The sequence below is a fragment of the Lepidochelys kempii genome, chromosome 15 (assembly GCF_965140265.1).
Source record: "Lepidochelys kempii isolate rLepKem1 chromosome 15, rLepKem1.hap2, whole genome shotgun sequence".
In the NCBI taxonomy this organism is placed as follows: domain Eukaryota; kingdom Metazoa; phylum Chordata; order Testudines; family Cheloniidae; genus Lepidochelys; species Lepidochelys kempii.
The window spans coordinates 10,934,161-10,950,306 of record NC_133270.1 but is presented as its reverse complement, the minus strand read 5'-3'; the positions used below and the strand labels follow the sequence as shown (position 1 = coordinate 10,950,306).

General features: G+C 44.0%; 1 protein-coding gene across 1 annotated transcript; it reads right to left on the bottom strand.

The window, feature by feature from the left end:
* Positions 1 to 389: 389 nt before the first annotated feature.
* Positions 390 to 3,283, bottom strand: COX6A1 (cytochrome c oxidase subunit 6A1). Its single transcript, XM_073313172.1, has 3 exons — positions 3,033 to 3,283; positions 1,647 to 1,786; positions 390 to 644 (listed from the first exon to the last, which is right to left on the bottom strand). The coding sequence occupies exons 1-3, from the start codon at positions 3,133 to 3,135 to the stop codon at positions 558 to 560; spliced, it is 330 nt and encodes a 109-aa protein (XP_073169273.1). The 5' UTR covers positions 3,136 to 3,283; the 3' UTR covers positions 390 to 557.
* Positions 3,284 to 16,146: the final 12,863 nt, after the last annotated feature.

Here is a 16,146-nt window from a genome sequence, read left to right as displayed (position 1 = left end):
ACATACTATATTAGATGGACCACTGCCTTGATATGGTATGACAGTTCCCATTAAACAACTTCAGTTCAATAGCTTTCAAGAATTTTATCTAGCACTTATGCTCCTTTCAACATGAGTAATGGCTTAGGGAGAAAATCAATTGCAGTTTAGATCCAATCCTGTTGCTTGCATTAGAGTTTGGTTTTCTAGTATGCATTCCTACCACTAGTGTTATAGGCCACTCCTACCTCTAACAGCTGCTTAAAGGAGATAAGCAGCAATTAAATCCTTCACTACACTACTGCCTACAAAACCTTTTCCAGCCACCCAAGAAAAATAACAATAAACTCTGTAATTGGGAAAAGACTAGATCAAGGATTTCTAGTTCTTTACAAAGGTCCACACACAAATGGAAGTTTAGGATTTATTTATGTTAAGTGACCTCCCCTTCAAGTACAGAGCCAAAGGTCAGAATGCCTTTATAATGACAGTACAAGGAATGCAGAATATTTTTTAGACTGAGGGTCCCATACGATGTTCTGGTCCAAAGAGAGCAATTGATGCTGTGGTCCAAGTGTTCAGTGATCCTCTTCATAGCCAGTCGGGAGAGCATTTGTATGAGGGTTGTGAAACAGAGTTTTGGTCCCATCTCCCCATGGGAAGGGCTGTTGAAAGAAGTAATTGACAAGATTGCTTGGTAACTGTTTGTTATAGGAGTTGACTTCTTGTGCCTTAGCAGATTTGTCAAACAATGTTTGGGTCTGTACATATTACAGAATTTGAAAGCCTGGAGTAAGTAAGTTGAAGCTGAATTTACACCCACCACTTGTGGTAACAGAGCAGAACTCTTTCTTGAATGCTTGGGTAAATCTACAATTCTAAACTTGATAATCTAGTCAGCACTGCACCTCTTGTAATGTTTACAAGCAACTATGGTAAATAGACACACAAATGTAGAAATGAATTTGATTTACCAATATCCCAAGACAAAATCTAAGCCATGGTATTTTGAACTAAATACTAGAGGCAGTATATTACAAATTCATTCTACTTATAAGTAGCAGTAGACTCAAGAATAATAAAGAGCCCACCACTACTTCCACCCCTTTAGGGTTCTTTTATCAATAGCTTCTGCTAGGGATGCCAGTTAGTTGACATTACTTCAGGCATTCTCAATAGTTTTTATAGCAAGTCCTCCCCTCCCATTTAGTAATTTGGGAAAGACAGGGTGATCTCAACCCAACACTTGTATGTGACCCCTTGACTGAGAACTCACACTCCAGTTCCTTCCACCCTCTCATTCATGACAAAGCTGCCCTTTGAGCTGCGTGAATGTAAGTTAAGTGGAAAAACTATTTAGGACCAAAACCTTGATGATGTTTAAAGTTTTACACTCATGTGTGAGTGTAAGAAACTTTAAGATGGAAGGAGAACTCCACATCTACATATAAATACCACAGCTGACAGCCTAAAAGCTCTCCCCCTGCCTTAACAGGTGTGAGCTCTTATTCATGGTATTACAAATACACATATTTCCCAATCAGTCAATTCCACCTCACATCACTTATACTTACTGCAAAAAACGATACAAGCAGTAGTAATCTTGGAATAAATAATTCAGTGACTGGAGAAGATAAGAGCACCTTTATAAGCACTGTTGCACATACCTTGGTCCTGATGCGGAGGTGAGCATAAGGAACAAACTCGTTTCTTTCATGTTCATGCTGCATCTTTAAGTAGCAGTTCAGCATGCATACACCAACACCAGGAAGAGCAACCACAAAAGACAAGATCTTCCATGTCTGAGCTAATGAAGGAAATAAAATACCATGAAGATGCTCAACAGTACAGCTATCCAAAAAATGAGAATTTCCAAGTGGTGATGCATTTCAAAATCTGTTTTGAATTAGAATGAAAACAAGTTTTCAGACTTGAAAGATTATGAAAATATTTTGGTTTTGGATAATTTGAGGTTTGAACACAGTTTTTCAAAATTTGTATTCAATTTTTATATTAAAGCAGTTGTGATGATTTCACATGATATAGCATCTGGTATTACATACAAAATGACAAATCAAATACCATATTCAAAAATTCTATTTTGAAAATTTTCCAAAACAAGTTGTATTGAAAACATTTTGAAAGGAAGTTTCAAAGTCTTCAGTGTTGTGAAAAAAAGTTGGTTTAATCAAGTGTTTTGGCAGAAGACTTAATTAAAATTTTCTGATCAGCGCTAGTTAACAGTAATTTCTGAGACAGTAGCAAGGGTCTTACACTGCACTAACTCCCTGAATATTTCATACATCTGTGCAGCACTAATTCAGCTGAGAAGCACCCTGGACAGACCTCTCCGGATACAATGGTTTTCGAACAGGACTACCAATGTTCTACAAACACTTTCCTTATCAGCAAATTGATGCACTGAGAGAACTATGCAGAGCGTGGCCAAGGAGGAATGCATTTGGTTGTATGGTGCATTGCATTCTCAGTGTCACTGCACAAAACAGTTACTGCATAAGGGTTAGGATCTCTTGTGCAGTAGCCGCTTGACTCCCGTTTTCTATCCCCACGACACCAATCGGTGCACACCCTTGCACCAGAGAAGACTTCTCTGGGACATGAGGGTTTTGCACCAACGTAAGCTCATCACCGCAGAGTCCCTAATGGCAGCAGGCCCTCGGACCAAAGAGGAACACCCTTGCGATTTTCTACAGTTATTGTGGGAGCAAGACGGCAGCGGCAGGCACAGACCCCCAGCCCAGGGGGAGGGAGACGCACGGACTTGGGGAGGGGCAGGGAAGAGGCGTCTCCGCCGCACACGGGGAAATGCCCCCGGCCAAGGACGGGCTCGAACCGCGGCTTACGGCCCGTTCCCTCGGGCTGGGTCCGGGTCTCCCTGGCCGCAGCGAGGGGTGGCGTCGCTGCGCGCCCGGGGAAGCGGGCTCAGCCCAGGCCCCAGAGACGCCGCTGAGGGGCTTGGCCTACGGGCGCTTCGCTCAGCGCAAGGTCACCCGGCCGTCGCCGGCCCCGCCCGGTCGCGGCGCCCCCGTTACCTGCCCCAGCCTCCCCGTGAGCCGCTGCCGACATGAGCCGTCCCAACGGGGCCCGGGGGGCGCCGGCGAGAAGCAGCCGGGAGACTCTTGCGAGCGCCGCCATCTCTACCGCTCAGGCTCGGCTGTGGGTGGGGTCGCTTCCCCAATCCCCGGAACAGGCAATAACCGGGCGGGAAGACGGCGGCCTGCGTGGGACACGCCGGCACACCATGCGCATGTGCTCCAATGCGGGCGCCATCTACGTCCGCACCCACGTGACGATTGCCCCTAGACTCGTACTGAGCATGCGTCCTGCTCCGAACGGGTTCCACCTCGAGGCTGACATTGAGGATTGCACTCGACTGTTTTCAAAGTCCTCCTTACTGCGCATGCGCTAATGGGAGGCCTCTCATCAATCACGTGGTTCCTTTTGGCGCCTCACCTGGCTGACAGCCATTTTGGACGTCGAGCTGTCCGCGGCGCCCTCTGAGAGGGACCTGCGCTGCGCTGGGTGCTCAGCTAGACCGACAGCGCCCCCTGCGGTGTAGCGCCGCCGAGCGTCATGGCTGGAACTGGAGAGGCTCGTAGAGCGCGAGGGCGGTGGCTCTAGCAGGATGGGGCGTTCTAGAGCAGCAGGCTGGCCTAGGGGGTCCAGAGCAGGGAAGGGCGGGCGCTAGAACAGCAAGGCTTGGGGTGGAAGGTGCTGTGGACAGTGAAAGGGCCTGAGGGGGCGTTCTGGAGCAGCATGGGGGAGAGTCAAGGCGGGTTTCTTGAGAGGCCGGAGATGGCTCCAGAAGAGCACTGTGGGGTTCTAGAGCAGCCGGAGCCGAAGAAGAATGTGACTCTTGGAACTACAGGTACCAGTAGGAGGTGATGGATGGAGAGGGGCAGCAAAACAAGTCCCCTGACTCTAGCAGCCCTGCACAGTATCCAAAGTCAGCATGAGCTCTCATCTAGAAGCCAGCGGAGGTGGGGCAACTCAAACCCTCTTCTCTGCGAGGTGTGGCCAGAAAGCGGGAACGTTTTCTTTAAAGCCCCAGTGACAAGAGAAACAGTGGTGTTACTTAGAGCAAGTTACATAATTTTCAGGAAACTGAAAATAGCTGTATGGAAGTGGGGTAGAAATGAAAGTATGATAAGCTGTTACCCTTTGGGCTGCAGGGAAAACCTTGCTATCAAGGTGGATCTTTGGTCCGTTCAAGCACTCTGGAAGAGTAGGAGAAAATCCTGGTGCCCTGGTTCTAGCCCAGTAAAAGAGATCACAATGCCCACAGCTCTGTGTGAGCCACTTCTGAGTGCAGAATGGCTGCTGCATTTGCCTCTGTAGCCACTGTTCTGCTAGGCCTTAACTTATCACTTTGGGATGTGAAGACTGCTGACCATGTCAGTAAAAGTACATTTTCTTAATGAAACATACTCTTACCATCCCCACTGATTCATTTCTAAAAAATTGGTTCATATTCTGGTTCTAATGTTTATTTGATTACACAAATAGAATAAATGTACAGTCTAAAAGAAGTATACAGTCTTTTGCCCCTTTTACAACTAGACAGAAGTAAAGGAGTGGTTCTCATCTTTGGAGTGGACAAACTTTTCTGTTTTGTTCTTTTTTTTTTAATTTATTTTCTACATACTGTGTTTTCATTTAAAAAAAAATTCTAGACTCTGTGGTTGCAAAGAAAACATATTGAATGCAAATAGCTGCAGAACTTGAGTCTAATAAATATATAGGACTGGGACCTCTGTATTTTATGACATTTTCCTAAAAATATATAAATTATACATTCTGATACTATTTGTACATTATTAAATCATCAGCTGTATATGTATTGGCCTAAATCCTACATTCTGCGAGATGGAGATAAATCCTAAGGAACTTCATTGAAGTCAGTGGAGTTACTTTGGGTTTACACTGATGTAAACAAGAATATAATTTGAACGATGGAATGTAAATGTCTGCGTAGGCCTTGTAACCTGTCCAGCTGTCTCCCGTGTGCCCCCTCGTGGTCTAGGATCATGGCAGTCCAACTCAGTTTCTCCTCTTGGACTATTCAAATAAACTTCACTTGATGCTTTTTCTTGGTCAGAATACCCCTCCTTGGGGATTGGGTTTATTAATATCAAAGAAACTGTAAATAAACCTCTTGAACAAAGTCCAAGTCCACACAACCCAAAGTTTTTCTTCCTCCTCCCAGGCTTTCCTGTCTTGGACCTTTGCAATCACTTTCCTACATGGTCAGATTTTCTCCCAGTCCATCCTGCCTGGAGAGCTTTCTTCACTCTGTACTTTCTACCACAGCTTCCTGAGCACCTCCTCCTGTCCTCTTTCAACTGAAACATCATGTTCCTTGTACACTGGAATCACCGGATTCCTCTCAGGTGGACTTATCCAGTAATAAGGGTTTACTTAGCCCCAGGCTCTCCAGACCATATGTCAAGTCACCCTATTACGGGCCCTATATGGCACTTTTCTTTTTTTAAGTATTGCATTTGGGGTTTGTTGGTTTATTGACTGAAAGCACAAAAGAGTTTGGGATAGACGATCACAAGATAAAAAAGTCACAAACACTGCCTTCTCTCTTGCTGGCTGCTCTTTTAGAACTAAATTTAAAAGAGAAAACCCATTCTTCTCTGTCCACCCTTGAATTAATCACTAGTCCTTTGTACTACATTTCAAGGGTCAAATTTAGCCCTGCTGTAAAAAGAATTCAGCTTCCATTGAAGTCAAAGGATGTTGTGCCTGCTTCCCGATGTCTGAATTTGGCCCCAACACAATTTTGTGTGCTTAAGCAGCACAGTTCCTGAGTTCTCTTCTAGTAGCACCATTTTATTGGAGTCTGACTGATGCCCATGAGACCTCAGGGAGAAGCTATGTAAACGGAGCAGGTACAGTTTCAAAGACTCATCAACTCTGCAGTAAACTGAGAGGATTCCTGTTCTTGGTAGTACAGGTAGCAACAGAGAACAGGGAAAGTAGAGAGACTGTGGAGTTCAAACTAAGGACAACAGCAAGGTTTGATCTGTGTGTGAATGATAGAGAAGAAACTTCCTAAGAGAAAAAGAGGTGCTGGTGTCTGCTGAAAAAAGTCAGTGAGAAATGATGAGGCACAGAAAGAAAGAACAGTGAGGACCCAAATACACAGGCAAATTTTGTCAAGATTATTTTATTACACAGTAGTTCACTAGCTGTGTTGTAAGACCCTGACCATTATGCTTCAAAGTACGTTGCATGCCCCTGATTAATACACATTTGTACACCAAGGATTTGGGCCCTGGTTCATCAAAGCATTTATGCACATGCTTAAGGCTTGCTGAATCAGGATGGGATTATTACATACTTAAACTCTTTCTGGATTTGGGGCCTGGATATTGCAGCTCCTCCAAATACAGAGCTCCCATTTGATTTCATTTGGAGTTCAGCATGTGGCAGGCTTGCAGGATCAGGCTCTAAGAAGAGGTTTTGAAGTTAATATTTTTATGAACAGAAGGCACATATTTTATAATGTTGTTTAAATGACTAGACCAAGATTTAAGTGCTTTATTATAGTTATAAAACAAAATACCATTTGTGTAGCAAGTTCCATATAGACAGTACACTCCTATATTTACAGCCAGAGAAGAGAAATGTAAAGAAGTAACAGACATCTACACTTTCAAGCCATACCCCGGCTAACATCAGTGCTGGCCATACAAATGGAACCAGTCGAGCAAAGAAAAAGGAGAGAAACCAGAAAAGGTGAATTAGCTAAACCAACAGCAAGTTGCTCCACCAAGATCAGAGGAAAAGCATAAAATGGGAATATTCAAAGTAGCTGCGTGAGCAAAAGTTTGAAGATCTTAGTGCTCTGGGTAGAGTCCTAGGCAATTTCATCACAAATTCAAGGACTTAAATGTGCTCAGGTTTCAGTAATGTATGCTGAATCCTGATTAGACTGACATCTAGAGTTGATATCATACCTCCCCACTTTTAAGAAACACTTGAATGCTTTTCTGTTTCAAAGATGGGGTTTTTGTGTATCATGGGCACTTTTGGCCTTAGGGGTAGAACCTTCCTTTTTCCTTCCCTCTCATACCACTCCCAATGTTTGGTTTCTGGGGTTTTAGTTAAGAGAGTTTTTTAAATGTAATTATGTTTTCTAATTTCTTTATTGATGTACAGCAATCCTTGGCAAAGGGAGAGTGGCACTTTGTTAATAGAATGCAATTAGTCATTGTTCATTATTATTAATATCTTCCGCCATTAGTCACAATTTTTTACCAAACTTTGGGGTTCACATTTTCTTTAGGTGGCAGTTTCAATCACTTGGCATTATCTCGGTTGAATAACTCAAATAATTGCTCATGGAATAAGAACTCTTTCACTTCTATATCAGTGGTTCATACCTGGCCCACACTTGTAATGACCACAAATTGTTAAAAGAAAAGGAGTACTTGTGGCACCTTAGAGACTAACGAATTTATTTGAGCATAAGCTTTCGTGAGCTACAGCTCACTTCATCGGATGCATTCAGTGGAAAATACAGTGGGGAGATTTATATACATAGAGAACATGAAATAATGGGCGTTACCATACACACTGTAACGAAAGTACACAAAAACTAACCTGCTCTTGGCACTGATAGTACTTGGCATCTTTATTAATCTAGCAGATTAAGAGTCTCAACGGACAAGGAAACTCATCTCCCTAATGCTGGAAGTAAACTATCCCGTCCAGAACAAACATAAAGTGGAAGAAAGATGTGTGCTTCATCTAGTGGTTAGAGAACAGACGTAAGAGTTTGCGGTTCTGTTCCTGCCTCTAACACTGACTCTGTGTAATCTTGGGCAGGTCATTCTGGGCCAGGTTGCTATCAGCTCCCTTTGCTATTTGGGATTGTCATCTCTGATATAGGCTAGTATAGCCCTAGGATAGCAAATATGAATCTGGCCTTCTGTGGCTTAGCTATCCTGAATCTGATTCACTACCCATATGTTCCTCCGCATTGTGCTGGTTTGACTCCATTGAAATCTGTGTATTACATTGATTTAAAATTGAAGTACTGTAGAGGTGAATCAGCACCCCGTCTGTATAAATGAAGATGATAGTTCTTATCCATATTTGTTAGGGATGTTGGGAGACTTAAAGGTCTGATTCCCTTTTCACTTACAGTCAGTGCGGTAAATCAGGAGAGACTTCACTGATTCATAGATTCCAAGGCCAGAAAAGACCAGTGTGATCATCTAGTCTGATCTCCTGCATAAAACTTCCCCAAAATAATTCCTTTTGAACTAAGTGTATCTTGAAAAAAAATCTAATCTTGATTTAAAAATTGCCAGGAATGGAGAATCCACCATGATTCCTGGTACATTGTTCCAGTGGTTAATAGCCCTCACTGTTAAGAATGTACACCTTATTGCTAGTCTGAATTTGTCTAATTTCAACTTCCAGCCCTTGAATCTTGGTATAGCTTTGTCTACTAGACTGAAGAGCCCATGATCAAATATTTGTTCCCCATGTAGGTACTTACAGACTGTGATCAAATGTGGTGGGGTATACAAATCCCACACTGTAGAAGGAGGGTTATGGACCTGCTCTGGGCCCAGGCAGCCCCTCCCCACCATACATGTAAAGTCTGCGCAAGGTAGGGGAAGAGCTTTAAAAGGGAAGCAGAGTAGCTTGCCGGAAGGCAGAGAGGGGAGGTGAGATGACCTGTATTCCTGGGAAGGACCACCATAGGAGCTCTTGTTGTTAAGAGGTCTGGTAGTGCTGACTTAAACAAACCTGCAGCTGCAAAGGAGGAACTAGTGACTTTTGAAGGTCAGAAACATTATTTTTGTGTTAGTTCTTTATTTTACCCAGTGGGAAGAGGGGCACTGATAGGACGTGCTCCTGGGAGGCAGCTGCATAGCACCCTAAAGTGCAGGGCTTAGCTGCCTATCATTGGGCCCTGGATCAGAGCCTTGTGGAGAGGGTGGACCTAGACTCCCCTATCAACCTCTAAAGAGGGGACAATGACAGAAGTCTATACCTTGACAGGGAACCAAGTCGGGGAATACCCTGAAGGTGGAAGGGTCCAGGCCCCAAGATCCCAAATAAAGGGGAAAGCCCTGAATCCCTTGCTGACTTCTGAGGAGTTCCACATTAGTGAACTCTTTATGTGTATCCTGAAGGGTGGACTTGAAGGTGTAACCTGGCCAGAGGATGGAGTCACTAAAATGACAACCTACCACAGAGTGGAGTTACAGTGAGAAAGGTTTCAGAGTAGCAGCCGTGTTAGTCTGTATTCGCAAAAAGAAAAGGAGTACTTGTGGCACCTTAGAGACTAACAAATGTATTTGAGCATAAGCTTTTGTGAGCTACAGCTCACTTTGTAGCTCACGAAAGCTTATGCTCAAATAAATTGGTTAGTCTCTAAGGTGCCACAAGTCCTCCTTTTCTTTTTGCGAATACAGACTAAGGCTGCTACTCTGAAACCTGAGAAAGCGGAATGGCTGGAAAACAACTTGCCATACCCCTGACTGACCACTAGGTGGCACTGATAGTGAGTATTCCCAGGTAACCTTCTCCTTGTTAAGCTAAATTGAATTCTTGAGGCTATCACAATAAGGAATGGTCTCTGATTCTTTAATCATTCTTGTGGCTCTTCTCTGAAGTCACTGAAACCTATCAATGTAAAACCCCTTGTAAGTGAAAGCTTAGGACAGAGAGACAACTAAGTGAGTCTATAAAATCATGAATGGTGTGGAAAAAGTGAATAAGGAAGCATGATTTACCCCTTCACATAACAAAAGAACCAGGAGTCATTCAATGAAATTAATAGGCAGCAGGTTTAAAACTAACATAAGGAAGTACTTCTTCACACAACACACAGTCAATCTGTGGAACTTGTTGCCAGCGGATATTGTGAAGGTCAAAACTATAATTGGATTTAAAAAACAACTAGATAAGTTCATGGAAGATAGGTCTATCAATGGCCATTAGCCAAGATGGCCAGGGACACAACCCCATGCTCTGAGTGTCCCTAAACCGCTGAATGGCAGGGGCTGGATTGCTCCATAATTGCCTTGTTCTGTTAATTCTCTCTGAAGCATTTGGCGCTGGCCACCGTTGGAAGACAGGATGCTGGGCTAGATGGACCATTGGTCTGACTCTGGCTGGCCATTCTTCTGTTATGTAGCATATCTGGACCTAAATTTCTGAATTTGGAAAAGCATTTTGAGTATTATGGTTGGATAAACGGTGCTATAGCTGTGTAAGGTATTATTATTAGTATCATCCTGACTGTGTTTCATATTGCATGACTTCCTCAAAGGACAGGGCAGAGAATCAATGGACAAGGAGCCAGTTCTGCCACTGACTCACTAGGCTCTTCTATCTTAGAGAAATGTGGCATGTGAACTGCCATTTGGATTCCCTAGCATGCTGCATGACGTTGCAGAAGACAAGTATTCTCAAAAGTGGCCTGCTTGGGTCTGATTTGGAAGCTACTTGGAGCTTCTCATCACCTCTGGAAGTCCATCCTTAAGGCCAACCTTTTACTCATAAAGTCCATCCTTAAGGCTCGTTACTCATAAATTGGGCTAGTGTTTCAAAAAAGCCCAACAATTCAGTTGCATGTTGGGTGCTGAGCTCTTAAAAATCTGACCATAAGTATCACCATGGGAGGTTCTGGGTGCTGAGCATGCTTGAAAATTTAGTCCCAGTTGTGGATACTGAGTACTGGAAAATATGCCCATGAGCTCTTTCGATAATCTGGTTTCAAGTGTCTTTAATTTGTCATCCAAACATTGAGTAACTCCAAATCAAAGATCACCATTGACAATGTTGGCTTTGATCTTTCTGTGTCTTATTTTCCCTACCTGTAAGTGGGGATAATGATGCATCCATATTTCACTGGTGTAATGTGAGAATAAATTAATGTTCCAAAAACACTGAAAATCCTCAGATGGAAGGCACTATACAAGTACAAATAGTAGTATCGGGGTGTAGTATGTCCGTGTTCCACATGGTGGCAAGCTATGCATTCAGTGGGGATTTTGGAACTCCAAGGCCACACACAAATGGCACTGTGAGATTTTCCAAGGGACAATCTCAGTTTTGTGCATTTTCAAGTTTGGAGAGAAATTACCAGACCTCCAGAAAAGCAACATGTCCAAAGTCAGCTATGGGAAGGGGTACTGACCTGACCAGTGCAGAGACCATACTACAATGAATGTTTAGGCACAGAGTTTCAGGGAGCATTTCATCTCCCTACAGGTCAGAAAAATGACTGATCAGAAATAAATATTCAGTCATCCCCAAATTCTTTGTCTGTCTCATTACCAGAGCACTGTCAGCTTTGTATGTTAAGGCAGGAGGGGGAAATGGGGAGAGCAGAAAGCCATTGTCCCTTCTCTCAGGAATGATCTGGAAGTACTATGCAAATTTTCATTTGAAGACCCTGGGAACCGGGGGAGGAGTTTAGCTGCAAACTCTGGAGGAGGGGGAGCTGTGCATCTCTGGTCACACAACACACACTCCTGCCCAGTGTCAGTAGCTAAGAAGAGGGCTGTTGTTTTTCACAGGCTGAAGAAACATTTCATGCATTGTGCATGCATGGGAGAGTATGTTCTCATTCCCACGTGTAACTGCCCTGTGTGTTTCTCTGCTTGCTGCCTGTCGTTCTTGCATGAGAATCTGGGGGAGTCTAAGAGGCATATGTAAAAGTTGTTAAATCTGTACACTTCAGTGTCCCCTCCCCAGTCTCCCTTCTCTCACCCTGTCTATACTGAACTTTAGCTGAAAATCTCCCACCATTCATTAATAGTGGTGCAACTCCTATCACGTTAGCAGTTGTGGGAGTGCTAGTGTAGACGGCTGCTGGCATTTATATACCACTGCATAGACAGTCTCGGTAAGCAAATGGTTAAGCTGATCAGGAGAAATGGGGTAAAACAGTTCTACTGAAACAGTTCTAGTTTACTTCTTAAACTATCATACTGAAGCCATCTCCTTAAAAGCCCTCCCTTGTCAGGGATAATGGTAGAGTCCAGTACCTGCTTTAGGAAATCCTACAGTCTGCTCTGCCCTGGCTTGGCTCAGGGCTCTGTGTCACCTGTTTTGTATTAAGACAGGGTCACACTAGCTGCCAGTTTTCTGGAAACTGTGTTGGGTCCTTCTCAGGCTTCATGTGACATCCAAGACATGGAGACACATCGGTGAGTGGGGGTATCGGGGACGGAGAGTGGAGATTCAAATTGTGCATTTTCACATGAAGAGGTCCACACCAAGACATCCATGGGCACTCTTTTCTGCCTGATTTTCTGATGCTCATTTTCCCTTCTAGAAGTGGCAACAGCTGCACTGTTTGTTTTGTTAACTTTTTTTTTTTATCAACAAACTGTAAAAATGGCCTTCGAATGAGGACAAATCAGTAATGCCCAGCACCATTTGCTCAATCCTGGATCTCAGGAGGAGATTGTGCTTTTTTGAAACCACACACATATTCACTGTCACTCTCACACATGTACACTCACACTCATAGACAAACCAGTGGGTCTGATTCTCCATGGCCTTGCACTTTATGTAGCTATTTAAGCCTGTCTGATGCAAGTGTAAAATGTTGCCATTTCAACTACTTTGCGCAGGTGTAAATAACTACATTGCAAGTGAGTGATTCAGGTCCTCTATCTGTCTCTCACATGCTCAGAAATATACGTGGGGCCAGATTCTGATCTCAGTTACACCTGTGTAACTCCAGAGTGACTCCACTGACTTCAGTGAACTTACTCTGGATTTACACTGGTGTAACTAAGATCAGAATGTAGCCCCTTTACATTTTCTCACACACACACACATACACATTCCCATACTTTCACACCTGCACACACACTCACGTACACTCTCACTGCACACCCAAGAATACACTCCCCTCACACAAGCTCTCACTCTTTTTCACATACATTCTCATGCGTGCACACACATTCTCTCTCTGTCACACACACATCCATTCTCTTTCCCACACACACAGACATTTTAAAAAGCTCTTGTTTTCAGAAAGGTTTTATTTATAGGCCCTGCCTCTTTGTGAATGTGAAAGGGAGAAAGCCCCTCAGAGGGCTCCTTTCATGTGTAAATCAGTCCAGGCTGGGAGCATTGGGGTCATCGAGAGGAGGATTTCACTCTTAATTACTCTGAGAGAAAGCAGACAGGAGGCTTTCTCAAGCTAAGAGTGTTGTTCTCTACTAGGGAAAGGAGTTTGAGACACCCAAGCTTCTCTTGTGTCAGAACCTTGGGAGAGTGTTTCTGCAGAGGCCCCTTCTTCCTCCTCCAGCTGAGATGCTGCATATATGACACTGCCAACTGGGAGCAAACGAGATCAGCTTCCACACTGGGTTTCTTCCCATGGGGAAAGGTTATACTCGTTCTCACAAACAGAGCAGGTGCTCCCCGGGGACCACAGGATAAGCCAGCTGAGTTAGTTTTATGTGTTTGTTTAATACTAGTTTTGTTTTAAGTCAGTTTAACTCATTCACTTATACCTGCTGGATTTACTGTGCACATTTACAGCCTTCCATTTGAGGGCCCAAAGCACTTCACTTATATGAAGCTGCCAGGTTCCCCTGTGAGGCAGAGGAGTGTTATTGTACACATAGACAGGGGGCCAGTAGACAAAGCATCGGATTTGACCTCAGGAGGCATGGGTTAAAGTCCTAGCTCAGCAACAGACCTTAGGTAAGTAAATTAAATGATCCAGTGCCTCAGTTCCCCATCTGTAAAATGCGGATAATACTTCCTACCTGACAAAGGTATTGTGAGGGTAAAAATCCACTGAGCACTGTGAGATTTCTAGGTCCTGTGGTGATAGGCCACTGCAAGTACCTGGATGGAGATGCTGGTAAAGAGGAGGTATGGGCTTAAATGTAATTCTCAGAATGCAGTGGAGGTACTTTGCTACCACCTCTCCATTTTGCAGATTTAGAACTGAGGCACTGAGAGGCTACATGACTATCTCAAGGTAACAGAGCAAATCAGGTCACAGAACAAAACCTTGTACATCCCCTTTGCTGGTGTCTCCATAAAGACAGAGCCCCTCAGTAGTAACACTTTGCCTTCGTGCAATACCTTCCCTCAGAGCCTCTCACAGTTTGTTACCGGCATTAACGAACTAAGGCTCATGACACTCCTCTCCTTTTCACAGACAGGGAAGTGAGGCAGAGAACCTGTGGCGGAGCCAAGAATAGAACCCAGATCTCCTGCCCCCCAGTCCTATCCCTGAACCACAAGACTTTCTTCTTCAACCACACCCAGATTTGGGAGGCAACTGCAAACAGCATTTGCATCAGAGATTAGATGTGTTGTCCAGCACAACACGCCCCCCCTCCGAAAACATATCTTTTCCTTCATCTGCCACAGAGTCAAATTGCCTCCTCTTATCTCCCTCCACCGCCGCCCCTGTTCAGGTTGCCTCCACCTTTCTAGATTAGAAATTAAACTGTTCAGGGGCTGAAAATCAGCCCCACTCAGAATATTAATGGAATGGCCCCAGGGAAGCCCGACTCCCAAGTACACTGGATTTGAAATTGCAGGAACTAAGGTGTATAGGAAGGGTTGGGCTGTTTTGTCTGGGAGCACCTGTTTGAGGAAGCAGTCCCAGCAAGTAGTAGTCATGGGAGCCATCCCAGATGAGGTCAGCAGTCTGAAGCATTTGAAGAGGTCAGAGGGAAATGAATGGATCATTTCTCTTGCAAATGAAGAGCTGGAGCAGCCTTAGCAGAGACCAGCATGTGGGCACTGGCAGTTCCTTTTATGAGCTGATGGAAATGGGGACTGAAAGGACTTTCCTGATGGAGTTCTTTCACAGCTTTTGTTGTCATATCCCTCCACTCCATGCACTGTGAATGTATATGCAATGAGAGTTATCCTCCCTAGCTGAGCAGAGCCAGGGAAATGGGTGGTTTAGAACTACATGGAAAACATCTGGCTTCATGGCATTCTTCATTAGAATTCCACAAGGAGCATCTTGTCTTTATGTTGTAGAACACACATATCTGACTCTTAACAAATTTCTTTGAGCATAAGCTTTCATTAGCTACAGCTCACTTCATTGGAAGCTTATGCTCAAATAAATTTGTTAGTCTCTAAAGTGCCACAAGTACTTCTTTTCTTTAGGCGGATACAGACTAACACGGCTGCTACTCTGAAACATATCTGACTCTGTTTCAGAACTGCCTTTCCTGTAACCTGCATTCTAGTGTGAGTAAATTGAAGGGCTAGGTGTAAAATAATGTACATAATCAAGGGAATGGGGATCAAGACACCTAACTTATTTTGACTCCATCCGTAATTTGCTGGGGCAAGTCAGGAACCTCTGTGGTTCCATTTTCTCATCAATAAAATGGGGATAATAATATTTGACACACTTTTTCTAAAGTCCTTTAAGATTCTTGCATGAACTGTGCTGTGTAAAAGCGGAGTATTTTTATTAGTTAAACATTTAAGTAGGATAGACGTGTCTGTTTGCGGCCAGTTATTTTTTTCTCCTCTCCCACAAATTGCTTGTTTAGGACAAAGTTGTTTCAAACAGGCACTTTCACTTTCATCTCCCACTACTTGCACCTTCAGTTTCTCTTATAGATCACAGTGGAACCATTTTTGATATGTGATGTTATACAGGCAGGTTATGATGGCACAAAAAAGTTTGGCAACAATGATTTCAAACCGGAGAATTTACTTTAAAAAGTGACACAGGCCCCAGTTCTAGCTTATGTGTGATCTGTATGCCATCTCTCTTGGTGGGGGATGGAAATAGCTGCTGAGGAATCCCCTGGTATGATGGAGCTTCCCTCTTGGAGTACAGCTGTGGAAACAGCTCTGCACTGCTCCTTTCCCCTTGCAGCTCCTGACTTGCCAAAGCTATGGTCAGGGAGTGTATCAGGGAAGGGAGGGATGTGTCAGGGAGGGAGGCCCAGGTCAGAGTGAACTATGCTCTGGCTATTCCTGGCTGCTGTAACAGCCTATATAGAGCCATGTTAGGCAACCAAAAGTTAGAGAATTCCATGGGCAACTCTAAGGCTATGTCTACACTACACAGCTTTTAGCGACAAACAACTTCCACACTCAATGAGTGGTGTTAGCGTTGTCAGCAGAAGAGCACTCCTGCCAACAACGCGCTGT